Source organism: Euwallacea fornicatus, chromosome 16, assembly GCF_040115645.1.
Source record: "Euwallacea fornicatus isolate EFF26 chromosome 16, ASM4011564v1, whole genome shotgun sequence".
Classification (NCBI taxonomy): domain Eukaryota; kingdom Metazoa; phylum Arthropoda; class Insecta; order Coleoptera; family Curculionidae; genus Euwallacea; species Euwallacea fornicatus.
The window spans coordinates 1,450,733-1,478,625 of record NC_089556.1 but is presented as its reverse complement, the minus strand read 5'-3'; the positions used below and the strand labels follow the sequence as shown (position 1 = coordinate 1,478,625).

Sequence of the window (27,893 nt, the reverse complement as noted above, 5' to 3'; positions counted from 1 at the left end):
AACTGGACATTAGTCTTAGAAAAACTTAGATATCTCCGGAATAATATTCCTTTTTCTTCTTTTGAACGTTGGAACGTTCGAATCAGGTCTTGAAACATTTGTAGGACTCAATACTTTCGTATTTTGTTTTAACCCTTAAAATGTTTCACTTAATGGGGACTTCACCCACCAATAAAGTCTTCAAAACAAACAAATGAAAATATGGGAAAACAAAATTTAATAACAAGTTTCTTATAAACGTGTATTGTCTTGTCATTGAACTTCTAATTTACATTTCGCCGATGTACTAAAAAGAATCCTGTACAATATGACGCCCTATATTAAAATAAAATAACGTTTTCTTACAGTACGGTCAGAACAATTACAATAAATAAAAACAACTACTATAAGTAATCACGCGCACTAGTGCCTACATGGGTTGGAAATTTTCTATTTATGTTTAAAATGAGTTGATGCCAAAAAATGCCCAAATTAAGTGCCCAACAAACACAGATTATAAAGAATATGCTATAAGGTAACCTGCGAAATAATGGAAAAATTAAATTAATCACTCCAACGATCACAATCGCTTAATGCAAAACTCATCATCAAATTCCACTAAATAATATATCACAACAATGTATTGATACCTGCCGAGTATCATCTTCAACGTGTTTTAATCTTTCCTGGTGGTTGAATTCTAACCATAAATCAATGACAAATTTTGCACCAAGACGAATTACACACAAAGAGTAAATTTAGGCAGATTTCAACGCTTTCATGAGCCCATCGGTGGACAAAGATTTCGGTCTTTCGATTGGAAGACCGAGTGCTCGGTCCCAGACGAGAGCGGCTAACACTCCCAATGCTCTTGAGACTCCGAAGAGTACGGTGTAGTAGTTCATTTCTTTGAGTCCATAATACTGTTAAAGAAAAATTAAATACAATTGTATCAACGATTCCCATATCCTGACCCTCTTCAAGGCTAATATTAAAACATTCTTTTAGTCCATATTGTGCCGATTTTAGCATATTATGTCCCAAATCTATTGGCGATATTATACTATACCAAAATTTCGCAAGACTTTGTCTGGCATTATTATATGCGCATTTCGCACTAACAAATAATAAATTACCTGTAAGAGCACCCCGGAATGCGCATCTACGTTCGGCCATGGGTTCTTGACTTTGCCAAGCTCCAGCAGAATTGGAGGAACTACTTTGTAAACGTCTGAGACCAACTGGAAGACAAATAAAACATACGTTTGGTATTGAAAGTTACGGCTTGATTGGTAATGTAACGAGGCAGAGATTGCAGAAATGTATTCCGCCCATTTTTTCTATTTAATATAAACTCTTTTGAACCGGACTTACCTTGAAGAGGGGATCTTCGGGCAGATGCTTCATGGCAAATTCTCTCTGGCACGTGTATCTCGGATCAGTCTTCCTCAGCACGGCGTGGCCGTATCCAGGTACAACTTGGCCGGACTTCAACGTTTTCCAGATGAAGTCCTTCAGTTGCTCTTCAGTGTATTTATCACCTACTTGCTGACGCAGTTTTTGCAACCACACGAGCACCTGATTGATAAATAAATCCTTGCGTAAAATACCGAGTTACTGGATTGGTCGAACTGGTACCTCCTGGTTAGCTAATCCGTGGAGAGGTCCGGCCAAGCCGTTGAGACCAGCGGCAAAGGACAAATAAGGGTCGCTCAAGGCGGATCCAACCAAGTGGGTAGTGTGAGCGGACACGTTTCCGCCTTCGTGATCACTGTGGATAGTCAGGTACAATCTCATCAATTCGATGAATTTGGGATCATCATAACCCAACATTTGGGTGAAGTTGTAGGACCAATCTTTGGAGGTATCAATAGCGCCAATTCCTGAGGGAAAAAATCATAAACGAAATAGTACGCCTTATATGAAAACATACCGGAACCGTCCTTATAAGAATTCCTATAAACTGTGGCGGCAACGACGGGCAATCGGGCAATTAAGTCCATGGAATCCTCGTAAATGTACTCCCAATATTTGGACTTGTGCACCCCACTAGCGTAAGCCTTGGCGAATTTACTCTCACTGTTTAAAACGGTGATGGCGGCCGATAGCTGGGACATGGGGTGCACGTTGCTTGGGAGACTATTGAGCAAAGTTACCACGTGGGGAGGTAGTTCGGCACGTTCCGCCCACTCTTTTGACACGGCTCTGACCTAAAAACATAAGCGATCTCAAACATTTTTGAACATTCAACAAGTGGATCGCGCATTACTTGGGCTTCAGTTGGAACGTCCCCAGTGATCAACAACCAAAACAGACCTTCTGGCAGGGGCTCGCTACCACCAGGTGCTTTTGGGAGGACCTTTTGACATTCGGGGATGGAGAGGCCCCTGAAACGGATACCTTCATCGGCGTCGAGGACGGAGGGTTCCCATACCAGGCCTTTGATCCCTCTCATGCCTCCATACATCTGAATTTAATGCAATAATAGCTCGATACAACAAAAACAATTTAAAATTCAAGTATATGCATGAATCAGCAAAACTTACCTCTGAAAGTACGCGTAAGAAAACCGGTAAAGAGCCGCCTTAAATGTAGATAATGTATAAAATACTTTAAAAATTTTGATTTGCATGTAAACTGAATTCATTGCCTACAAGCGAAATGTGTGAAAGTAAAAGTCGCATTTACGTGCGAGTTTGCAATTTCAAAACAGCGTTGACCATGAATTTTCGGATATATCAGTTATAACAAAATCACATTTCCCATAATCTCGTACTGCTCACTTTAGCATGTAGTAGTACCCGGTAGTCGTTTAAATTTCAATGCCAAACAGAAGAATTTATATAACTATTACTTTCTGTAGGTTAAATGTTATTTCCAACCAGTGTAGTTACCATTCAGCGTTATATTGGAATAAATTAAATTCGCACTAATTGCATAAATTGATCATATAAATATGTAATATTGCTTATGTAAATTGGTATTTACTTCTGGTAAATGGAAGAATCTCGCGGTTTCTAGCAAGTATAGCGTCAGCCTTAGCGATTTTTTTAAATTGATAATATATAACAAATAACTGATATTCTGTCGAAGTGTCACAAAATAAGTGTATTACATAACATAACATGCGATAAACCAGCTGATAGTCGTACTTGAAGAGCTATATTCGTTTTCATGTACAGAAAATTAAACAAATTGTATGTTACTGTGTTCTAATCTAGCATATCTCGTATCCTGGTTTGTAATCAGACTCGCACGCACTTCGTGAACATGAATTATCACAATTAAACCAATTTTCATTCAAACCAGCACATCGTCATGGGAAGAATCCAATTAACAAAAATCTAAATTATGAACCTTTGTAACTAAAACCTCAATTTATCAGATACACACAATGAAATTTGCAAAAACAAAACAACAATAATGTCGGTTAAGTTTTAATTAGATTTAGTTGTTGTTAGACTGTGATAGATACTTTGTCCTGACCTTTCCAATTTAAAATATCTGTTATCTATCCTCACATTATTATTATAAATACAGAATTTACCGAATATTGAAATTTCAAGTGAGATGTTTGTACAATATCGGATGGGAGAATTTCACACACAACACCCAGCAAAGGTTAATGCGCGTTTGCGTATGGCGGCAGTACTTCCAGCTAATTTTTCCAAATCTGCGGACAGGCAGGCAAGGATCGCCAGTCTGGCCAGTACAATCACCCGATTTTTCTCAATTAAACTATTTATGGGCGTATGTGACGAGCACAATATGAAAAAAACCTTTCAATTGAGGCTTCACAAACACATACTTCCCATTTTAAAATTTGAAGCTTATAAGCGTCACTCAAAGGGGTTGAATTCAGGGATGAAATTTTCACGTTGCAAGACGTAATTTCACAATCCGAAATCGACGTGTTTCGGTATTTCTTCACGTACGTCGAAATATGCAAATTTTAAGTTTATTCAATTTGGCTGTTCCACACTGTATATCTCTGAATATTCCAAGTTGCAGTGACCAAGCCATTTCGTCCAACGCGTAACAGGAAAAATCGAATTTTTTTTCGTCATTAAGCTCACGATCCTTAAGCAAGGCTATAACAAAGTGAAATTTATCTGTAATAATTTATCCATGCTAAATACTGGAACTGTGAAATTTATGAGAGATTGTGAGATATAAAATGTTGTTAATTAAACTTCATTTATAGGTAATAATTTTATTACATGCTAAGTAGATAACAATGTTTCCCAATAATTATCTATCATCTGCAATACGCTTGAGGTAAAGATAACGTTGAAAATGTGCCCCAAAACGCTCTAAGAGCCACCTAGCTCATATACATACTATGCATCTCATTCCCTGATCAAGTAGCAGCGAGTTCCACTTAATCAGTACGTTTACTTAATTTACTTGCGAGGAATGCTGAGAAGAAACGTGCAGAATTTCCCTGATTTTGAAAATGTAACAATGTTATCACAAAACGTGTAAATGTTTGATGTTCTTCAAAATCTTAAAAGGTATTTGTCGAACTAAAAATACGCGACTAAGTAGATGTATTCGAACTGGATACGCATGCAGGTCAGCTATTTTTTTAAAAAGCCCAAACCTCGAGGAAATTCCTCATTTTGGAAATTTTCCAAGAGAATAAGTCTACTTGACACGTCGTAGGTGTGACACGTGATTTAAATAGGAAAAACATTACGGAACTATTTTTCTCTAGTTTCAAGTGCGAAATCTCACCATATCAACAGTAACTTCTCCAACTTTGGTAGATCCATGAGTTTTCCTGAAATTCTTGATGCGCTCCTGCTCCTTCGGAACCTTGGCCGCCAAGATTCCCTTGAGATCGGTTGAGGCATCTGTGAGCTGCCTGAGCGCGCAGGACAATTGTGGAACGATTTTCTGGAAAAGATGTCCTTATTGTCACGGGTTATGTGGTAAGGAGACATGTGCGCCTTTGAAATAAAAAAAAAAACACTCGCAAGGTATTCAACATAACATGATATTATTGGGCTTATTAGCCCCACCGTTAATCTTCAGGCAGATTAAAATACAAGTCTGAAAACATGCGCGACTTAAACTATTTATTTTAAAAATAAAATTACTTCTTATTGGCCGTCAAACCGCGGTTGTGTAACTGCATTTTGGAATCTCCTGCGAAACCATACTAAAAATATCAAGAGTAGGTGTGCGTCAATTGATTAACCTAAGTATTTTCGTATTACCCCGAATGAAGACGATAAAGCTTCATTTTAACTACATTTTTGAATTTGGTTTTATGTCACTTACTATCGCCATCGTTCACTTGGACTGTTGTTGTAATGAAAATACGGCTTCTATGCAGGATGTAACGTGTCATAATGGAGTTATTTCAGGGAGTGATAGTGCTCCGCAAAATAATAGAAAATGTTAATAGATCCATGGTCAAAAATGCACAATTTTCAACATGCAGGATGGCAAAGCTTTACATTTTTCCTCATATTTTGTGTCTTTCTCACGTCCGCCCTGAGTTCATAAGCAATTTCGAATGCCCATTTTCTTTAACTCCAACGAATTGTCAAAATCGTCGGTAGCCATATACAGGGTGTCCAAGCGAACATTGAATATAGGAGATTAACATGGGAAATTGGTTTTTATTTTTTTGCGCCTGTACGGATTATCCAATTGAAAAATTTTTATATGGAGGTCATAGTATGCAAGACCGGCTATCTTTCAGTATTTTTTTCAGTCTTCTAGTTACAGCCGTTTTGGCTCAAAACGCCTCCAAAATTCAAAAATTTGAATGTCCCGCGTAACCGTTTGGCGCCATGATTGGTCAGAATTAATGTCAAAACACAATGTCGCCAACAACGTAAGCGTAAACACCCCATTTCAAATTAATTTTCCCCTTTTGCTGATTTCTAACTTATTTAAGAATTAATTCAGGGAAAAATCAATGAAAAACCTGAGGATAATTATTATGTGGTCTGCTTTGATGTCCCTACGGTAAATACGCAAGTTTTGTTTTGAATTAAATTTAAAATTGCCCGCGAAGATTCTGTCTAGTAAGTGAGATAAAAGGTTAGGTTATGTCTTTGTGTTATCATTATGGGGTAATAAGAAACTTGCGTATTTACCGTAGGGACATCAAAGCAGACCACATAATAATTATCCTCAGGTTTTCCATTGATTTTTCCCTGAATTAATTCTTAAATAAGTTAGAAATCAGCAAAAGGGGAAAATTAATTTGAAATGGGGTGTTTACGCTTACGTTGTTGGCGACATTGTGTTTTGACATTAATTCTGACCAATCATGGCGCCAAACGGTTACGCGGGACATTCAAATTTTTGAATTTTGGAGGCGTTTTGAGCCAAAACGGCTGTAACTAGAAGACTGAAAAAAATACTGAAAGATAGCCGGTCTTGCATACTATGACCTCCATATAAAAATTTTTCAATTGGATAATCCGTACAGGCGCAAAAAAATAAAAATCAATTTCCCATGTTAATCTCCTATATTCAATGTTCGCTTGGACACCCTGTATAGGGTGGTATGTTTCTTGGGAAATGTACTATTTTATGCTTGGTATCTTTTTTGCAGCGCCCTGTATGAATTCTGATACCACTTTAAATTCTTCCTTCGATTTTTTTTTGCCTTTTCGGTCTCTTGCACCATTTTCGTAGAATTAACAAAAAAACCCATCGAAGAAATCCAGTCTACATACTCTGGTCTGTAATTTCGGTGGCTATGGCTGAGTTCCGGCCAATTTAATAATTTTCTTTCGATTTTTGATGTTTCGAATTAAAAAAAAATTAACTCTAGGCAGACTTGAAAAAACCCAAAATATGAAAAAACTGTGAAATTTTGCCACCCTGTATATCGAAACTGGTACGTTTTTGGCAAAGGATTTATTGCTGTTTTTTAATCATTTTCCAGAGTGCTATCGCTCCCTGAAACATCTTCGTGATGGTGTGTTAGACCGTGTGTGGATAGCCACCAAAAATCTCATGGCCTTAAAGAGCAGATGTATGTAGATCAGGTTCTCAACTTTGACACAGCTACTTGTGTCATAATAAATTACACTCACAACAAGCATGGTCAAAATTGTAGTCAATCCCGTCATGAGGTTTTGACAATAAAATTCCCTTCGATCATGTAACAGCCTATTGCGTAAGCTCTCTCATGTTGGCAGTTCATCATTAATACCCCTGAATTATCTAATTTAATCCAGCTATCAAACATGTCACGGTGCCTTTCCAATTATTAAATAATCCCACACGTAAGATAAAGACGTTACTAAATATATTTAACTCGGACTTTGTTCCCAGGGAATCTCGGCGTGACAACTTACTATTTGCATTGGACTTATCATCGTTACTGTCATGACCTCATACATTACATTGTGATTAAATAAAAATTTATACATAACAATTGATTGAATTGATAAAACCAACGTGATAGTGTACATGAGTGCTGTGGAGCCGAACATGGATGATCCGTGACATGCTAAATGGGCGAGCGATTATGAGTGTTTTTTTTTCATATTTTAAATGCGTAAAAATATCAAAGAGATCTTTGGAATTTAGTTCATCACGGTAATTCAGTGCAACAATGAACCCTTAACAGTCCCCCTTTTGCCGTTTTGCAGAGTACTGTCGCCCTCTGAAATACCTCCACGATGGTATGTTAAGCCTTTTATAAATTATCATACACCTGATGACGCACACTTGTACACAGAGATATGTTAAGTAAAAACAATTGTTATTATATAAATATACGAATTGTTTATAAATCTCTTGAGCCTTAAAACTACAATAGATTCAAGTCGAGATTCTAGACGGAAATTTCGACTTCTAATGTCTGCTAAGTGGTGCAAATATCTATTAGCAGGTGATAAATTTTCAAAGATAGGCATGAGTAACTTTACTACCAGGTTAATATGTAACCAATAGAATGAATGGAAAGACTACTGAGATAATAGATGCAAGGCTCTGACCTTCATGGTGTTCTATCAACAAGCGCAGGCTTAGCTTTCGCCTAGACCGGCGTAACTTTTTCATTACCGTTCGTTTCATGATACCTTGATCTTACAAGATTACTGTATACGCATAGGCTTGTTCAACTGTAAATTTTTTCTCTGAGAGTAGCGTTACTGGTATTATCTCAGATTGTATCCGGTCGTGACCTTGTTCCCTGTAGTGTTCGGTCAAACATCGGATGACCTACTAAGTACGTATTACGAGGTCATTTACAAGGTTCAGTATCTTTGGATATTGTTCACGTAATTTTTCGTGCATGTCCGAGTTAACGATTACAAGTTCGTACAATAGAACTGAGTTAATACAGATCTCGGTTGACCACTATGGCCTATTGCCACTAATGCGAGCATTAAATGTGCATTTATTTTAGCAATTGTGTAGATGTGTTGTCGCTATTGTACAGTCCCTTGCAGAAATAACTGTCTCTGGTGCGGTACCCAAGCACCACAAAGCCATGAACTAGCTAGATATCTTTCTGTCAGCATGCCGGAAACACGCCCCTGCTAAAATTAAAGAGGCCGACTGTACACAGTGGACGGATGAAAGGGCTTTTGATGGCACTTCGGATTTCAACGAACGCGTTTTGCTCCAATTTTACTATGTAGTGGCACTAACGTATGCCCCAGTTTAGAAAAAGGGACACGCGCATGCTTCTAATGGACAAGGTTACGAGCCTTACATATGCAGGAATAACTAGGACTCTGAAAAAGACTCGTACTCTCTAATGAAAGTGGCGGCTCTGGAGGCGCTACTCAATCTTCCGCCCTTCGATCTAGGGATGAAGTCAGCGGGAATACGCGGGGCATATAGGATGGGTATATTCGATTTGTTGTAGGGACAAAATTACTGCGCCCTATATATTATTCGATATTTTGAAATAAAAAAAAAACCACTTCTTCCTATTATTTATTTGATTTTTTACGGCAAAACTAGCAATGTACAAGAAAAAGAATGACGCTATTGAAGTGCACAACAGAAAATCTTTTCTAAAAACTACGAAGGCAACAAAGTTCGGAAAATGTTAAATTAAAAAAAGCGCCCTATATGATCGCCCCTCCATCAATCCTATTGTCAAATAAAATTAAGTAATTACACCTCAGAATGCAGGCAGTTTTTATGCATCTCGTCTCTTGCATTCAATCAAGCAGACAATAGTGAGCAGAGTATTATAAATTGAAATCACTGGGTTCTAGACGTAGAAAGTAAAAGTGGTATTTGCTGATGTTTCAAATATTTACTTACTTTATGTACTAAAAACTTCACATGAAAAGTAGATGTTTGAAGCATTAATTAGCAGATATTGGTATTTATGCACACAACCCATTGTCAAATTTAAATAGTGAAATTTCCATAATACACATCATTATTTGGCATGCTCCACTGCTATGAATTGCAAAGTAAGATAAAAACAGGGAGGTTTAAGAGTTTTTTGTCAACAGTTGCAGTTTTCAAGAAAGGACAAAGGTATGCATGATCGTGAAGCGTCAGCAGGGAGAGAGCCTAAGGTACCTAAGATGATGAGTATGCATAGCAGTTTTTCTGTAGCTATTAAGGGGGTAAGGTCTTAATCTAATTATAATTTAAATTTCTTATATTCAGCAGATAAATAGGTTATGAAACATGTCAAGCTGCATAACCTGGGAAGGTATAAAATCAGAGCTGGACCTAGGAGTACTCTTCATAGCAATTAGGAGAAGGAAAAGTTGGTAACCCCCAAGTAGCTATACTACAAGGATACCCAGTTAATTAGCAGAACCATGACCAAAAATAGGGAAGCTGGAGAGGGTGAGAATCATCATAAAATAAAAATGAACCTAACCTCATTAATTTATTTGAATACTTATAAGGACCATTTTAAAAAACCGCCAATCTATAGAGTTAATGCAGGAATAATTGTGAAATTTTCTCTAAAATTTAGGACCCGAAAAAGACGATCAGACACCCAAGTGTCTTACGTAACACTGCGCGTCTTGAAATTCTCATAAATTGCCTTAAAATCGGAAACAAATTCTGAGCAGTACCTTAAAGTACGGTGAGTTCAACTTCCAAAACGTGTACTTTTCAGTAAACTTAAGGGCGTCCCAAAAGGGTCTCACAAGAATGGTTTTTAAGACGGTGCAATAAATTTAAAAGAAAACAAACAATTTTTTTACATATAATTTACCTGCGATTCTTGCAATCTGGCCGTAGTTATGCGAAACAATGCCATTTTAGCCGGATCAGGTTATACAAGAAAATTTCTCACTCACGATACCGCCAACAAACGAGCCCCCGTTTCGCGAACCTCCACTCAAACCTCGAGCTAGTGCGGACCTGCGCCTAGGAAGCAAAGTGTATGAAAGAATTGTAAACGTCATGTAAGTCATTATGAGATGCTACTACCTTCATGTGACACTAGCAGCGTTGTCACTTCTAACCGATTCGTTACAGTTTTAGGATAATAAGGAAATTAGCACTTAACATTCTTTTGTACTGTATGACATCGAATAAGTAAATTATTTATTCAGTTCAATATAGTAACGCTTATTCCTAGCTTTTTTAATGAATGTTTTTTTTCAAATCCCTTATACGATTTAATGTATGGACGAGGCGAACAATAATTTGGCAACGCAGTACTATTCATACACTGGAGCTAAACAGATGATGCCTGCCAAATTTTTGTGCTGACAACTGACAGCTGCACAGATGATCTATTGATCGATGTGATTATTACCTATAATTCAATAATTTCATAACTATTTCCTTACAATTAATACCTAAAATTTGCCGGTTTTGAGCTTGAAAACCTTAATCAATTGCGAGAAAAATACTCAGAATCTCCGATATATTATAAGTCTTGTGACAATTCTCCATTTGCAAAAGGTATCTATTTAATGATTATTACTATCAGGAAGAAAAAGTGCCCTCATTCTGCCTAGCATGACTCATTTCCTTTCACTGATTCTATTGTTACGTCTACAGACTAACTAATTGCTTGACTGCACAGTGAAGAATTCGGTCTTGGCAATTTCAGGCCCAAAAAGTTTCTTTCCTTGCAGATGGAGTTTCCACAGTCCTGTGACACTTTTGTAGTCTTACCGCCCCTCACTCAACATGGGGTGATTTTCGGAAAAAACTCCGATAGACCTCAAGGGGAGATTCAAGAAGTTATATATCTCCCAGCTGCAGAATTTTCAGAACCAACAACCAAGGTGAAGAATACTAAAAGTTAAATTAAAGCATGTTCTTATAAAATATTTCTCTCAGTGTACTTACATAGAAGTGGATTCTGTACCTAAAACTAAAGCCGTGATATTGAGCAAACCAAACTGGATGTGGGGTGCTGAAATGGGGGCTAATGAATGTGGAGTTGTAATTGGAAATGAGGCAATTTGGACTAATGATAATGAAGGGGATAGTGATCCAAAAGTAAAGAGGTTATTGGGAATGGATTTAGTCAGGTAAGTGGAAGTGTAACATTTCAAGTAACACAGTAAATGTTTTCACAATAGGAATAGGGAGTTTTCAAACAATACTCAAGGGAATAAATTTCTAATAAACTTGTATATTAAAACAGCAAAAATATCTTAAAAGTGCAGTAATTTAGTTTTGCATGCATTCACAAAAAGTATGTTTATGGTAACCCAAGTCTTAATCCTCTGTATAATGTTGCATCACCACAAATATGTTAAACATTTGTGTAATTTTATTGCCATCTAAAAATATTGCTTTCCCTCATTTTAGACTGGGTTTGGAAAGAAGTTCAACAGCAAATGAGGCCTTAGAAATTGTAACTGCCCTGTTAGAAAAGCACGGGCAAGGAGGTCCATGTTCTAAAACAGATGAGGGTTTCTCCTATCATAACTCATATTTAATAGCTGATAATTCCTGTGCTTGGGTGTTGGAAACATGTGGAAAACATTGGGCTGCTGAAGAAATAACATGTAAGCTTAAGGTCCCATTATTTTAAGACACAAAATCAACAAATAAGGGCATTTTTTTTAGGCGGATTTAGGAACATTTCAAATCTTCTTACAATTACCACTAAAATTGACCGTAAGTCAAATGAGCTTGAAAGTTATGCAAAATCAAAGGGTTTATGGGATGGGAAAGTAAGCTGTTACAATTAAAGAATATGTATGTTATTAATGTTTTTTTAATTATTTCCAGGAAGAATTTAATTTTTCCTTAGTGTTCTCTGGAGAAAAAAAACCTGGAGATGCGCGCTATAACGCCGGTCGTAATTTATTGCAAGAATATTCTGCCTCTAACAAGTTTAGAGAGACAGACATGTTCAAAGTGCTTAGGGATAAAAATTCAGGAATATGTAGGGGTTGTGATGCAGCTTTTCCTACTGCCGGAAGTCAAGTACCAATTCTTTCGCAAATAGTTTTTATTATTATTTAATAGTTGTTTTTAGGTGTCCATACTGTCATCCACAATACCTAATGTACACTGGTTTACTGCAACACCAGACCCATCCAGATCTGTTTTTAAGCCATTCATTTTTACTAAGAACGCTGTGATTTCAAAACATACAATATGTCCTGACAAAGAGGTAAATGTTGGTTGGACTGTCGTTTCGTTTTATTTGTTTTACTACCATGCTTTTTTTATACTCAGAAGACCATACAATGGACTCTAATTTAAAAATATTTCGAAAAACTCTGTATATTAAAGTATTTTTTTTTATTTTGAAATACTTGAAATTTTAATCTTTCACAGAGCTCGCACACTCTATACACCCTCTACAAAAAGGCCGAATACAAAGGAGTGGAAAATTTACTTCATGAAATGGAATCGAATTGCGTGAAAGAATTAAACGACGTGATTACCCATGTGGGTGAAGATCTTTCGGAATTTGATGAACTCTTCAAAGATTGCGTCGAAACTGAAGTCAAGTTCTACCGCTAAAACCAGGCTTCGATAGTGACGTTTAATTAATAATTTTATTTGCGTGAGTGAGATTAAATTTATTATGATGATATTTAGGCTTTGAGGTTTGGACGCTTCAATTTAGGTCTATTTATTATTATGGCGCTTTATCTGCGAATAGATTTGAGTGATTTTGAAACGGTAGAAGGCAGTTACCAATAGAGAATTTTATGTCTCCAGGAATTTTAAAATATTATGCCGCTGATACGACTTGAAGAGCCACTGAAAATGGTAGTCACTGGAGAATATATAATAATTCAGCCGTTTCAGTATTGTTTAGGATTAATCTCTGCTACTCTTTTGATGCGTCAAAGGGTTTACAGAGTTAATAATAGATTATACTACAATTCCAACTCATTTTTGAAATTTCCTGGAAGACTATACACTGCTTGCTTTAGTTACCTTGATGAATATACATGCATGTGATTTTGTACCGATGTAGGTAGGTATTTGTATTCTGGTAATATGGGAGCCCTACGACATTTCAGTATTTTAAAAAGGAGCTCAAATTGTTGATGTTTTATTATGATTGAGGCATATTATTGAGAAACATACACATACAAAACCACAGAAAAGCAACAAAGAATATAATTTCTTGAATTTAATTCATCAAAAATGGAAGAGAGCTTTGCTTACTTTCTTTTAGCAAATACTTCAGCTTTTTGTTCGATTTTTCGTGTAATGTGATTTTACTTTGTGAATATAATACGTTCCATGAATGATTCATACTGTATTGTGATTTTCCAGCTTTATAAAAAGTTTAGGTATATATTATTTTTACGCTTTCATGTGATTTAACACATTTTGCTTGTTAAATTCCGGTTTGTCCTATTTATCCTCCATCTCCAGTGATCCTATATTCCCTCTACACTTTGCGGTGTTTAGTGATGTACTGAGATCTTTCTATCTCATATAGGTATCTATAATATTGAGGTTTTTCACAGAGAAGTATGAGATAAATTTAAAATGTTACGTAAGTTTTTATTTCAAAAATAGTTTCTTTTCCGTTTCGGGTGTCACATCTTTTGCTACACATTTTCGATTTATTTTGTTCAGTATTTAATAAGATGTCAAAACTTTATAACCAATAACTGGTCATTTTCCTTAGATACACATTACCGTAAGTAACGAACAAATGTAAGCATTCCATAATATGACAAAATATATTAATTAATCGTAATTTTGAAGTTTTACTAGAGAAATCCCCGAAATGATTTGATATATAGGTCTCGGAATTCGATATCCTACTTTAACGGTAAGAATTTTGAATATGTAGTTTGAGAGGCTTTTGCTATTTACGAGTTAAAATGAATGTCAAAGGGGTTCCGTATCTCGGAAACTAAACTGGGTATATCTGTAGAGCTCGTCGAGTCACTCTTATATTTAGAGAATTCGCTCTGGGGGCTTGTAAGTTTAAACAGGAACCATAGGTATATTGAACGTTTATTCATGGTTAAAATCAGTAAATGTAAGAATGCGATATTCAGAAACACGAGAGATATGTTTGAAATATTATTTTTATCCAAATTTTCGACAAAAACCATAGGTATGCGTAAACAATTTTTTATATTTGAAGAAGAAAGTGTCTTTCGGAAAACGATTTTTGCGTTAGGTGAAAGAAGAAAACAGGTCGATCCTCAAAGAAAAATAACTATTTTCTTGGCAACACTGAAGGATAATTTCAGTCGTTGATCAAATGGGTTAACGACATCTGCCGCCCTTCAGCTTAACTGACCGAATCGAATAGCTCGCTAGAAATAAAACTCCGGTCATCAGCACCATCTGCCTGAATGCGTTATTAACAAGTATTTTCTCAAGACTGATTTCGTGTGGTTTTGAGGGCGTTGAGAGGAGTTAAAGAATTACGTTTTAAGTTTTGAGCACAGAAATATCGAAGAATTATCAATTAATGATGTTGAAACTCGTTCAGTATATATCCTGGTAGAATGAAACAGGTGCATGAATAATCCTGATAAAATCTATCAAGTAATATACATATATTTTTTCCTTTAGAAGCAATAGTGACGAAATGTTGAGTAATAAACGTAAATTTCTTTTAACAGATAATCGAGATATTACGGGGTATTTTAATTTTGACCTAAAACTTAAATTATAAGAATTTTATCGGAAATATATTGAAAAAAAGTGTGTGATGTGTTGGTCAAGAAGTTGCATTCGCCTCATAAAACGTTAATATTATATATTTATTACATGAACACCCATTAGTTATGTTTAGTACGTGTGATGATCAAGAACTGCTTGGTAATAAGGTAATCCTCTAATCCTTCGTGCATGTCGTCACATAATCCATTAAGAATTTATTTGAATTTGAATATCTACATAGTACATAAAACCTCCACCTGAATGCTTTTTCCTGTTGGAAGATTCCCACATTAACTGTTTATAAAAAGAATGATATGAATGTTTTATCTTTCGATTTATTTCAATGTTTACGTCCTAAGTAAATAAACGACGAAGTTTGATAAATTTAAAAACAACCCTTTCAGAGGCGGGTTAATTACACCGGAACGTTTGTTTAAACCATTGACATATTTAGGTCAATTAATGCAATTTCAAATTTGTCCTTTAACAGCTCCAAATTTACTGAACATAAATTTCCAAAGAACTTCTTGTTAAGTCTGGGTCATTTCAATTAATTATACTGTTTATCTTTTGCCAGTTAATTACTGCCCACCGAGACCGAAATTCTGTTTTCTGCTGCTTATTAGCACGAACCCAGATATAAAATTTTAAGTCGAAATTATGGGGTATCCTTTCAGTAAGGCTTAACAGTAAAGTATGAAAAACGTATTATAGTAGAAAGACTATTTAGGTTTTGAGGTCAAAGGAAGAAATTCGAGTTAAGGTTCAGAGCCGATACTGTTTGCGATTAAGATCGTCTTTAGCCCTTATTACGCCTGTATGAAGATATACGGGTAATGGAAATGTTAGCGTCACGATTGGAATTATTGAAAAGCACTATATCCATTAAAATGGGCTCCCACTGTCCACGTAAATATCACAACATAACTTATCGATATTACGTCCTTATGTTTTAGACGAGGCGATCCTTTTCTGGAGAACATGCTGACGTAAATGGACCAGTCTTGTAACGTATTACGAACGTTTGTAATAATTGTTTTAAGAAATAGGGCAATTCGGTCTTATCTGTGGTCTCGACAGATGAGCGAGATGAAATAAAAGAAATAATTTTGTAATAAACTTACAATTTATTAATTAATAAAATTATATGTCAAAATAAAACTATCACAGCCGTGTGGTGCACACATCATTATTCACTATGAAGTATACATTAAAATGGAAACAAAACAAATAAATTAATAAAACAATAGATGAAATTATGGGAATTTACTTTAACTAACTCAATTCCTTCACTTTTCTGCACAAAAACTATTCTTACAATATTATTATATGTATTGCAAGGATCGACATTTATAGCATACTTACATACACAAATCCCAACACCATTTTCAAACGCTTTAAGGTGCGCGGAGTCTATTTACTTTCATATACACAATTATTTTTTAAAAAAGGTTGTGGTAAAAAAACTAGAAACCTACAAGATGATCAACAATTGCCCAAAACCAGCCATGAATAGGCAAATTTAAGGAGCAAATAACATGGTTTTTGGAGTTGCAAACCTAGAGACTCGGTATATAGGCCGTAACATATTGTCTTAGAGATAATTCGGGGAGCGATAGTACTCTGCAAAATAAGAAAAAAATGCTATGAGGCCCTTGGTAAAAAACGCACCATTCTCGACATACACGGTGTCAAAGTTTCCCATTTTTTAAAGGTCATTTTCAACAGTTTTTGAGATTTCGTTTTCGTTTGGATTTAATTTTATTTTAAAAAAATTGATTAATTGTGATGAATTGCTTCAGATATTTGACAACAAAACCGGATAATTTTTTTCTTAACTCCCTTAACATTCATACCCTCCATCGATCGACATTTTTGCAAATTCTATGAAAACGACGAAAGATAGGAAAATGCTGCAAACGCCACCCTGTATATCGAAAATGGTGCTTTTTTGACCTAGGGTCTATTAGCATTTTAAAATTATTCTTCTGCGCGCTATCGTCCCCTGTAATATCTCTATGATGATATGTTACGTTCCGCACATCATACCAAGGAACCTCTAAATTTCTCTGAATCACAACTTATCAGCTACCTCATAAAACTGAGGGCATTAGTTGATCAACAACAATCAACTTCCATACTGATTTCAGTATAATAATAGTAAGATTAAAAATTCAATTTAACTCTCATTCTCTTCTTCTAGTCATAGGGACGCAGTCGCGGTGAAATTCTGTCGCCTCCTTAGGACCCTGGATTTATACAGATCGGATTTATGGCAAACCACCACGGTACCCCCCTGCTTGGTGTCGGAATGAGGCTTGGGATTCACGTTGCCTATGAGAGAACCGATCATTTTGGACACAGAGAACTTTCTGGTTTTTTGGGTGCTTTGTCTGCACTCATTTAGGACCATATCAAAAGCTTGGTAAATTTCCTGGGAGTTGTCTGCTACGGACACTTCGTAGAAAGTGCAATTGTTCTGGATTCCCACGGTACGGCCTTCGGTTTCCTCGACCTGCAACAATGGAAAATACTATTAGAATATTGCATTTTCCTGGAGAATATGGTATGTAATAGTCAATAATCGCTTAATGTTTGAAGTTCCCAGCAGAGCGTTCTAAATATATTTATATTGAACTCGCTGGAATTGGGTATTTTATAATAATTTTCTCATAAATATTGGGTTACCTCATAAGACAGTCCGTTCTGATGTATATTTTTATTTGGCAAAGTAACCAGAATTTATCTGGCAAAAGGGATTTTTGGCTGGAGGAGCCAGAATTTATCAAAGTGACATTGCGCTTATTAGTTTGTTTCGTCTTCGGACAACATGTAGGTATCAACTTGAAATATCGATTTATATAGTAAATAACCATCAAACATTTGAAAACAGACATAAAATTCATCAGATCCGATCACAACAGTTTGGAGGCAAACCTAGTCAAGGGCTATTGGGGTCCGGGTGTACGGTGTATTGCCTAAATTAGCTGTGTCTTGTGAGTGTACTGAATACGTTTATTTCGCTGAAGGTCAGTCCTATTAAGAAAATTTTTGAGAAATGTATTTATATGTGCGTGCCCCCCAGTGGCTAACAAAAGTATTCTGATCTACCCTGAAGTCGAAACATTTCATAATTAAGACGAAGCACTCAAGCAGGAACAGTTCACTTTCTGCGTTATGTTACACAGTCAGTTTCGCTAATGTTTCAAAACCGACTTCGATCTCGTACCAGGCTTCCTATCTAGATATCAAATCTATTTTCGCTCCCTCATTTTCTCTATTTGGGATTCCAGACGCCATAGAATGGCTCTAGCGTGCCTATAAATTTGCTAAACACACGTAAAATTGATCCGAGGAACAACGACCCCATTTTTCCTAATTTGCTTTCCTAGAAGCCTTTCTCTGGTAATTTTCATGTGTTGCAAGATAAAGAGCTCTATGCTCGTGCACACAAATCACAATGTCGAAGGCAAATCGCGTTACAAATTACGTCTTTTTTTCAGCATATGCCTGGACGGCCTTAAAGTGGGAGAAAATCATTTTTCACGTCTGGATTTCCATCAAGTTAAAGCTCCAGTTTGTGTCTGTGTGTGTGGTCATCAATCCCATTCTAGTTTATGGCTCTCCCTAACCATTTCTGGAAATTTTTTTCCTGGCAGATATTAAATGGTCCGGGATATATGTATACCCCCATTTAGGGTCAGTCACATGTGGTTTAACGGTGATTATTTTATGAAAAGAGGGTTAACTTCCAGAAAATTCCTAGATTCAAACGGCACCTCCATGAGCTGAAGCGCAGTGAAAGTTCGGAACTTTCCATCGGTGCTGTTTCATTAAGCTCGTAACACGGGAGATTTCCTGGAAAACATGCTTTACCACAGGTTTGAACGCGTGAAAAATGGGCACGGTCATATCTAAATTAGGAGAGTTACTCGTACACTCTTCTGGTGTTCATATATTTTCGTGGGAAAAATAACGAAAGTTGTTTTTGTGAAATCTGTTTATAAAGGCTCTTCCAGATTTGGACTCTGAATGTTTGGAAGCAGCAAAGTTTATGGATTGCTGAAATCTTAACAACTGAAATGAGTTTTTCTGTACTGAGTTTGGCTCTTAGAAGCAGGTGCGAGGATTTAAAAGTCGTAAACCATGAGGTATTTCAAATATTTACTCCGTAGTTCTACATTCAAAAAAGAAGCAGCTTTTTTGTTAGGATTCCGTTGAATAATATTGAAGAAATCGACTCAAGGTTTGCGGTGTTTATTAACATTTTAAGGCACGATGGTCCAATTATCTTTTTCTTCGAGAAATGCGCACACGCAATTTGTCGCAACCTTGCCAATCTTTCATCCTTTAATGGAGCAATTATCGGTTCCATAAACCTCATTTCTTGGTCTGTCACAGAAAAGTAGCCCGAAACTTTTAATGACCTTTATGAGTTGAACTCATTTGCCGAGGTCTACATGAAATTCGTTAACGGCTCCTCGGGTTTGATAATTCCAAACGACTGTGTCCTCTACAGGATGATGCCATTCGCCACTTTTATACTTGCAGCTTTTGCTAATTTAAATCGGGGTTTTCAATCACTTATAATGAGCGAGCAAGCTCGTTCTATTGTCGCGAAAGCATGTTTCAATATTGGCAAACGATTTGAAGATTCCAAGGCAACTACATACAGAAATATGCCGGATTTACACTCGTCCTTAAGTGCAACCTTCAAATCTCGAATATCTTTATTTTCTAATTCGCCTTACATCCGATCCTACATCTAATAAAATCAATATAAGCACCCATCAGGCTTAAGAGCTTTTGCTTTTAGAAAAAAGCTTTTCATCGCAGCGATTGAAATTTGATTTTTAGTTTGAAAGGACACGAGCGATAAAGCTTGAGTTCAACACTCAAGTCAATGGCTCTTTTATGAGTTTAGATCAATATCCCTGGAAGGAATTTTATTCAATTTGAAAGGAAGCTAGATATTTATTAACGTCAAAAAATGTGGGAGACTTGCAGGGGAATCCCGGCGGGATCCAGGTTCCGGGAACCCAAAGTTCTGGTCAAATTTATTTAAAACTTTTAAGGACAGTCATAAATCGCCATTAACTCCTTCCTCATTCATGCATATAATCCCCTTGAAATTCTAAGATTGCTTGCCAATATTAATGTATGTTTCTTATTACGATAATCTTGTTTACCCATTAATAATTAAAGGAACATTGAACGCAGCTCAATGAAAAGGAAAAGCCACAATGGAGGCGTCCTAAATCAAAAACTGGGACAGAGAGGATGTTTGGACTTAAGAATGAAATTGCCTCAATTAATAGTTAAGGCAACAAGAAATATCAAATTTGTTTATTCGCATGCACTTCAGTTTATGCCTTGAAATTTGGTTAAAAGTGGCCACAAGTGGATACAATGTCGTGGGTCAGTGCTAAATTGCCATAAATTTTGCACCTTTTTAATGGCGAACATACACTGGAAAAACTGGTGATGAGGTAGACTCTGCCTTCCAAAATTTCCAGGCTTTTTAGAGAGAAGAAAGGAGCCTTTTCCCTCGATTTTTATTTTAAGTTTGGCGCATGTTTGTTCCAGTAATGAGAAACCTAAATTAATCACCTTCGGAAGGTGAAATACTTGCCCAATTTCGTGCATCAAAACTTCGAAGAGAATAGAGAGAAAATTAAAAATGCATAAATTCTGAACTGTTAAGAGAGAATGATTTTTTCACATATTTCACACACAAAGACCTAAAATGAGGTGTGAGAAGTCCGAACAAGTCTTCGTTGAGGGGAGAAGCATTCCCTCCATTTAGAATCTCAAAATGTCAACCGAATATAGAGAAACACCAATTTACGTAAATCTTGAATTCGGAAAGGAAGAAGAAACGTTTTCCACATATCTCGAAAAAAAGTGATCTTTTGAGATATCAAAATTGATTATCTGTGAAAAAGGGCCATTTTGAGGAGATGCTGCCTCCAACTCCCAACAGATTTTTAAGGCAGCAAGAGTGTGAATTCAGACAAGAAAAGTGTAGGTGGAGAATTTTTCAGAAAAAAATCACGCAAATATTTTGCGAATTTTCGTATTAAATCTGAAGAGAAGTAGAGCAAACGGAGGAAAACCTACCTTTCTGAGATGCTCGAGATCAGCCTTATTTCCCAGCAGTACCGTCGGAATCTGAGGCCTCAACTGCAAGACCTTCTGAAGCATTTCTGAAGCTTGCGAAAAGGACGTTCTGCAGGTGACATCGTAGACGACGACAGCGGCATCGGCCCAGTAGATGGCCTCTTCAGGGAAAGCTTCCAGGTCGCAACTGCAAACGTCGACGATTTCTACTTCCAGGGACGTGTTGTTTATCGTCAGAGTCTGTCTGTATAGAAGATCTGCAATAGCAAAACCAAGGCATATTATTAGGTTTATTGCAAGTGAATTTCGTCATTATGATGCATCGATTCGAAGATCTATTTCTGTGTCAAAACTTATTTGAGTGAAGTTTAAACAAATTTGGCTTAAAAAATTGTTCTTGACCGGCTGACCCACTTTAATGTAAACACTCGAAACATTCTTTGAACTTCATAAAATATGAAGAAATGTAAACTTAATTTAAGTGACTTCAATTGTGCGTAAGTAATTTTAGGAATGCATGTAATGATGTTAGGATTCGGGTTTTGGAGATGGGAGCTGGCACATGTTTGGCACAGCGGAGCTTTGGATATAAATATCGACACTACAATATTGGGTAATGAGCGATTTCTGCAAGAGTAAAAAAGGCAAGAAATTACTAATTTCTGGATGACTCAATAGTGAGCGTACATGAGCAAACAAACGCTGGCATTTTTCGCCAATTTGCACATACCTAACCATTTTAAAAACGTTTTCAAGGAAACGGTAGACAGGCGTACCTCATTACTTTACGATTTAACGAGAAATGACCACGCATCGTTTGTTACTTGGTATCCATTTTTTTTTTCGAAAATCCTCAGGAAATTTATTGCAACAGCAATTTTACTTTGTCACTTAAAGTCGTGGTTGCAAAACAGGGAACCTCAAGGATAATCTGGAGTGTCGCAATCCTTGATGGTATCGAAGTTCCGATTAAATTCGCTTTGGCGCCATTTCTTTAAACAAATTAAGATTTCGAAGACGTTTCAACGGCTTTAAATTCAGTTCGAATCCCTTGGCGACCTCGGCCGCCATTTTGCGGCGAACGCGCGAGATGACGTAGATTTAGGATTTCGTTCGTTGCGTTGTGCGAAGAAAGTCCCACCAGTTCAGCGAATTGCTGACTGCCAAACGATATTTTCCTCATTCCCCACGGGTTCCAGGGACATTCTCCGTGTAATTCGATAAACAATGTGCAATAGATCTGGAAAGAAAATACACAAAACAATCCGCTGATTTTCCTTAAACAATGGGAAAAACATTTTTCGGGAAATTCGAACGGAAGATTTACGACGATTCCCGCTACTGTATTGATTTTACCGAATGGTGATCTATTTCTTGGAGCCGGAATGCTTAGAGATTTACTTAAACAAACTGGAAATACATTCCTTTCGCTTTCACTTAAAAAAAGGGCCATGGTTCTCGTCATGCGTTAATTCTCCCGGCGCCTTCAGCAGCCCCCTGGACCAATGGCATATCTGAATCGATGTCCCAGAACCACGGTATCGATTTTTACATTTAACACCCACCGGAGGAGGTACCGAACTATAACCAACAGGAGCGAATAATAAGCAACAGACGTGTCCTTCTTGACCTTTTTGAGCAGCAAAATCACGCAGATTCTCATCAAACTTAGGTTCGACTCGATCGGCTGCTTCACGAGTGAAGCATTTACTCCAGCATCGGACCGATCTGCCTGTGAGGGTTTGAAGAACTCGGCCGAGTGATCGGGGATTTCGAAGAACCCGGACCGAGCCGGGGCCTTCGCGAAATTTCGAGTGACAGAGAGTGACCACCCGGAAACGACCATCAGAGGATCTGAAGTAATTTGGACGGACACGTTCGCCTGATATCGAGCATTCGCATATTCCATTGGGACAGTTTCTACCGGGTCTGCTCGTTGCGCCTCAGTATCTACAGATTTGAGGAGTTGAGGAGCAGCAGTGGCGCGCGGGATGCTCTAAGTTATTTTCGCATTGTCAAGGCCCCAGCGCGATGTCGACCCTTCAACTGAATGAAATCGTCTCGTTTCGGTGAATTTCCAAACACCCTTAACGATGCGTCTACGAACGTTCCGTTTGTGGAATTCCACGGAGGTGTTAATACCCCTCTCCTTTAACAAATTGGCAAATCAGTGAGCAATGCGGATACCTATTGACCCACATAATACACCATATCAAACGAAGGTATCAATATTTACGAAATACATCAGGTCCTCGTTTTGTTCACTAAAGGCCCAATAAAATTTGGCAACTCAGTGCTAGTGCACTAAATCAACCTTGATTATAAACAATCGATTTATGTGCCTGAATTTATATCATTCGGTGTTACACAAGCAATTATATATTACCCCAAAGAATCCCGGCCGAGGTAAATTACACAGGCCAGGTACGCTGATGACCAGGTAAAAGAGAAATTCCACGATAGCACAAAGCAACTGGGTCAGATATTTAGCGCCAGTTAGTTTTGCCTGCATCTTATTTTGGAGCTATAAATAAAATGTGGGGCATTAATATTTCTTTGTCAAACTGTGCCCGATAAATCTGCGGGATGGATGCATTTATTAGTGCTTTTAAGTGCAACAGTGTTTATTTTCAAATTCTCCTCTATTAGCGAATGTTTTGACGGGCAAGATGTTCGTTTTGCTCAAAATCCCATTCCTACATTTGTGCATTTCACGCGTCGAATAAATACAGTGATTAAGCCCGATCAATCGCCATTTTATCGGCCCTTCGTTTCAATTTAATTCGGGGGCTTTGCCTTCTTTTGTATACCTGCCTGGCGGGTTCGCGGAAATTTCAGAATGAACAATTCGGCGAACACTCGTGCGAATTCCCAGTAAACCCGTGGTTAAAGTGGGAACTCGGACGAGAGCGAAGATTAGACAGGGAGGGCAGATGATTGAGGTAATCCGCGGTAAACCTCCATAGCAAAAGGCTGTCGAAGAGCGGATTTTTTTAGAGGAATTTGTTGCAGGTGGCAAGGTGATCGGTAGTTGATTTTCAATCTTCCCGGGCCTGACGAGACCGCGCGCATGCACCGAAGTACGCTCTCTGCGGTTGAGCGCATTCGCCATTTTAGCAGGAACATGCACAATTATCATTTGAGGAGTGCTGGGGAAATCGACTTCAAACCTCGATTAGACCAGGAAAAATCGCGATAATTGCGCATTAAGCCGATTAAGAAATAAACGTGAAATTTCTAAATTAAACTCATTTTTGACTGGACATAGCATCTTTAGGAACCCAATACGCGTCTTCAGTTTTGACAGTTTCTTAGTAAGTTACGTATTTTCAATCAAGTTTCTGGAATTGTAAAGCAACCATAAAGAGTCTCGTGATAATTGTTTGTTCGCCATTAGCCACATAAATACGATCTGACCTAGTGAGTTTTTTTTTAAATAGACGCACCCAGTTTGTAAACTAACTATTTTACGGCTTGTGTGCCTTTAAAACTGAATGAGTTTTTCAGGATTCCCAAGGCCTTCGAGAGTTTGTTTTGACTCGCCTGCAACAATGGTTGTTTAGAAAATAACTCAGTTCGAGTTTCAGCTGAATATAGGTAGGTACATATGATTAAAAATAGACTCATCTATGGGTCTCATAATTGAATAGACGAGACAAATTAATAAGTTGCATTGTTTAGGTTTAGAAGAGCAACAAAATTTAAATTAAATGTTGTTTACATTGGACGGTCCGAATTTGAGATCGAAAAATTTGATTGCAAAACACGCGGAAGAGAATCCCAACCAAATTTTATTGCTGTTTAAAAGTGAGTTAAATTATTGCTGTTTATATCAAATATAAAATAAACGGGTGCGAATTTTTTCCTGGCATATCCAGGTTTTATGTCATATTACAGTTTTGTCCGAATTTCTTATGTTGAAGCCGAGTCTCAGCTTAGGGGCGAGTGGAGGTCAGTTTAAATTACTTGCTTAGGTTCAGGTTCGGGACAAATGTCTAAAAAGGCACAAGAGCCAAACGAAAAATTCAAACGCGATTTCTGTAAATTCCGAGATCCATCCCAGGAGCATCAAGGAATTCGATTCTCTTGGAACATCGAGGAAACGGCACCGGCTCGATTAGCGATTTTTTCTAACGATTGAAGTTTAATTTTCACAGGAATACAGGTCAAACCTTGACGTGCAGCGTTGTCACGTAGGGCAAGAACTTCGAGAAACCCAGGATTATTTGATTCGAATTAAATTCCACTCGTCTGGAGACTCTTTTTAAATCTGAACCACGGATTGCCGAGTGATCCAACAAGCGTTTTAATCGCACTTCCCTTTCGAATGGTCATCTTTGCGCATTTGCCACGGGGTATGTACCCAAAATCCCGTTTAGTTTGCTGATATCCGTAAGATTCTAAGCCTTCGAGGCTTTAATCGGAGGGTTTTATGCATTGTACGCGGTCGTGGCAAAAAGATTATTTAATTAAGCGATCAGTACCCCACAGGAATGCGGATTCAAATAATAGCCACGGAAATGCGAAAATAAACCAAACATGAGTTCAAACACCACAAGTCCATGGCATTGTTCAAATGGTACAAAACACTGTTGGAATCTAACAAAAATCGCCTTCGAATTGACGCATATAAGCGTCACGCTCGTTATTTTTAAAATACGTGTGTGAATGGTTACATGAAAACGATTTTTCATTGAATAGATGATACGCATTATGTATTTAAATTCTTCAAGATACTGGATTTGGCTCTAAACTTCGTGTCCAGATTGAAGTTGTTTACAAGATGAGACATGGAAATAGTTTCCTGACTACGTACCAGCGATACTTTTACTGGAGCACAATCAATAAAGCTGAAGTTTTACACGGCTTATCATTGAAAAAGTTTTAAGTATAAATTACGATCCGCTCTCGAAAGCGTTAAAAATATTTTTTGGCAATTTTGAACCATCCCACGGTAGATTAACTTTCACCTGCGCACTTCCAAGCTCTATGGGTATATATAGTACACGTAACATTTGACTTTAAAAAAAATTTCCTGCTTGTTTGTTTTTTTTTTCTTTTTGCAAATGCTCAAGCCCCAATAGCACAGATGGGCGCCTTAAAGCTTGGACGCAAGATCGTTTAAGGATCAATATTTACAAACACTCTCGGAGTTGCGAAACTTTTTAAAGCCAAGGAGTCCGTCTGTTTTGAAAATAATTTAATCTGACTAATCCTCAAGATTCCGTTGAGGTCATTTTTCATTGGGTGGACATCCTGTCCGCAGCTCCTCAACCCGACTAAAAATAATCGCTGATTAACGCACAAATGTATCGGTTTCTTCATTAACTAGCGCTAAGTACCACCTTCACAATGTGAAACATACTTTGACCTTAATTTTCCCCCTAAAAACTGGAATAGATTTTTTCAGCAGGTTTTTTACGTCAGTTTCGTCCTATTTGTTTCAACAAAATATGGCTCATTTTGGTGTCACATCAAAATGCTCTAATTCGTTCCCGCCCACGCACCGCAATTCCGGGGATTTCCTGCAAATCGCGTCCTTCAGGGCCTTTGAATAAATATTGATGCGAATATCTCGAATTTGCTTACTGATGAGTTAATTTGAGGCAAATAATGCATATTTTTTCGTGTGACGACACATCCTTTCAGTTTTCATGCCAAACTTTGCACTCGGCTCTAATAGTTCCATTAGCACTTGAAGAAAAAACACATTATTAAATCCGAGCTGATTTAATTGCGGAGGATTTATCCAAAAGCTCGCTGTATCGAAAAAGAGGTCGAAAGCGCGAGTTTAGATCAGAACCTTGGAGGTAACCTTCGATAAAGTTCCTTAGGGTTAAGGTTAGTGACGTCAAGATTAGGCCGATTCGACAGGTTTGAACAATTTTCTAAAACATCTCCGACAGTCCTTAAATATACTTTCATTGCAATTTACCAGGGTATTTCGGGATTTTCATTTTTTTGGTCCTCGAGTGGAATAGCTGTTCAGGTTTACATGCTCCATCGGATGATTCCCGATGCCACCCTTATGATTTCGCTCTGCATGTCGTCATAATTTCAACTTATGAGGAGGTCGTCGCTATTCAAATCCTTCTGGTAATTTCCAGAAACAGGATGAACCCTCTTGACGCGATAAATATTTTTAGTCTTTTTCTGTTCTATGTTTAACTAATCTAATGGTTCTCTATTCTCTGTTGAACGCACAGCAATTTAGAGAAATGCAAAACTCGCGACGGAACATTGCAATGTAGAAATATTCCTGTCAACGTTGTTTATAAACTCGGACATGTTGACCGCAACCTGTAAACCTGGAGGGAGTGAAAGTGCACAAGACAACTTCGGGACGTTCTTCAGAGAAGGTTGCGAGAGCGTCCAAATGCCGAGAATTTAGATGACCTGGCAGAAATGCTTCAGGAGAATGGAACGACATTCCAAACTCAAACTTAATCAACTCCATGCCCAGACGGAGTCAGGACGTCCCACTAGCCCGAAGCGGACACACCCATTATTAATTTTATTTATTTATTGCGTTTGTTAAGTTATTACGACACTGAAGTCTGTTAAAAAAAAATTAAATATTTGCAGTAATTCTTTAATATCTTTATCACTTTCTGCCGAATTTTTGAAAACTAAGTGTTAAGTTTGAGCCTGATTATTCTCTAAGGAACCCAAAATTTGATAAATTAAAAAAATATAAAGAATTAACTTTATGGGTGTTTATAGAATCGGTCCTTAGTTCCTTTTGACTGGTTTATATTGAT

At 37.3% G+C, this 27,893-nt stretch overlaps 3 protein-coding genes and 2 long non-coding RNA genes across 6 annotated transcripts in view; 3 read left to right on the top strand and 2 right to left on the bottom strand.

The window, feature by feature from the left end:
* Nucleotides 1-200: 200 nt before the first annotated feature.
* On the bottom strand, nucleotides 201-10,332 carry kdn (knockdown). The gene is made up of 8 exons (XM_066291130.1): nucleotides 10,160-10,332; nucleotides 4,717-4,878; nucleotides 2,249-2,446; nucleotides 1,913-2,189; nucleotides 1,618-1,862; nucleotides 1,354-1,557; nucleotides 1,116-1,220; nucleotides 201-902 (listed from the first exon to the last, which is right to left on the bottom strand). Exons 1-8 carry the CDS (start codon nucleotides 10,202-10,204, stop codon nucleotides 738-740), a joined length of 1,401 nt encoding a protein of 466 aa, XP_066147227.1. The 5' UTR covers nucleotides 10,205-10,332; the 3' UTR covers nucleotides 201-737.
* LOC136344062 (uncharacterized) lies at nucleotides 4,793-10,537 on the top strand. The gene is made up of 2 exons (XR_010732905.1): nucleotides 4,793-4,913; nucleotides 9,435-10,537. It is a non-coding gene; the product is annotated as an uncharacterized lncRNA (long non-coding RNA).
* Nucleotides 10,538-10,666: 129 nt separating this feature from the next.
* LOC136343980 (secernin-3) lies at nucleotides 10,667-14,089 on the top strand. Its single transcript, XM_066291001.1, has 8 exons — nucleotides 10,667-10,857; nucleotides 11,034-11,186; nucleotides 11,242-11,435; nucleotides 11,719-11,918; nucleotides 11,980-12,086; nucleotides 12,145-12,342; nucleotides 12,395-12,532; nucleotides 12,700-14,089. Exons 2-8 carry the CDS (start codon nucleotides 11,034-11,036, stop codon nucleotides 12,886-12,888), a joined length of 1,179 nt encoding a protein of 392 aa, XP_066147098.1. The 5' UTR covers nucleotides 10,667-10,857; the 3' UTR covers nucleotides 12,889-14,089.
* A 2,030-nt stretch (nucleotides 14,090-16,119) lies between these two features.
* Nucleotides 16,120-27,893, bottom strand: part of LOC136343965 (ras-related and estrogen-regulated growth inhibitor-like protein) — a 25,164-nt gene continuing 13,390 nt past the window's right edge. For both annotated transcript variants that reach the window (XM_066290988.1, XM_066290987.1), the window contains exons 4-5: nucleotides 21,133-21,389; nucleotides 16,120-17,527 (exon numbers count right to left, since the gene is read on the bottom strand). In XM_066290988.1, the coding sequence (XP_066147085.1) occupies nucleotides 17,216-17,527; nucleotides 21,133-21,389 (569 nt within the window). In that variant the 3' untranslated portion in view covers nucleotides 16,120-17,215. The remainder of the gene's footprint in view (nucleotides 17,528-21,132; nucleotides 21,390-27,893) is intronic.
* Nucleotides 23,508-24,395, top strand: LOC136343967 (uncharacterized). The gene is made up of 2 exons (XR_010732886.1): nucleotides 23,508-24,074; nucleotides 24,145-24,395. It is a non-coding gene; the product is annotated as an uncharacterized lncRNA (long non-coding RNA).

What these genes read in the sequence shown, in the direction of transcription:
- LOC136343980 (XM_066291001.1), top strand. Translation starts at nt 11,034, where the DNA reads ATGGAGTTTCCACAGTCCTGTGACACTTTTGTAGTCTTACCGCCCCTC. An exon ending in AGGGTTTATGGGATGGGAAA is followed by an intron (nt 12,087 to 12,144) that starts GTAAGCTGTTAC and finishes AATTATTTCCAG; the next exon opens with GAAGAATTTAATTTTTCCTT. An exon ending in CAATATGTCCTGACAAAGAG is followed by an intron (nt 12,533 to 12,699) that starts GTAAATGTTGGT and finishes AATCTTTCACAG; the next exon opens with AGCTCGCACACTCTATACAC.
- kdn (XM_066291130.1), bottom strand. Translation starts at nt 10,204, where the DNA reads ATGGCATTGTTTCGCATAACTACGGCCAGATTGCAAGAATCGCAG. An exon ending in GAGAAGTTACTGTTGATATG is followed by an intron (nt 2,447 to 4,716) that starts GTGAGATTTCGC and finishes CATTAAATTCAG; the next exon opens with ATGTATGGAGGCATGAGAGG. An exon ending in ACGTTCCAACTGAAGCCCAA is followed by an intron (nt 2,190 to 2,248) that starts GTAATGCGCGAT and finishes TTATGTTTTTAG; the next exon opens with GTCAGAGCCGTGTCAAAAGA.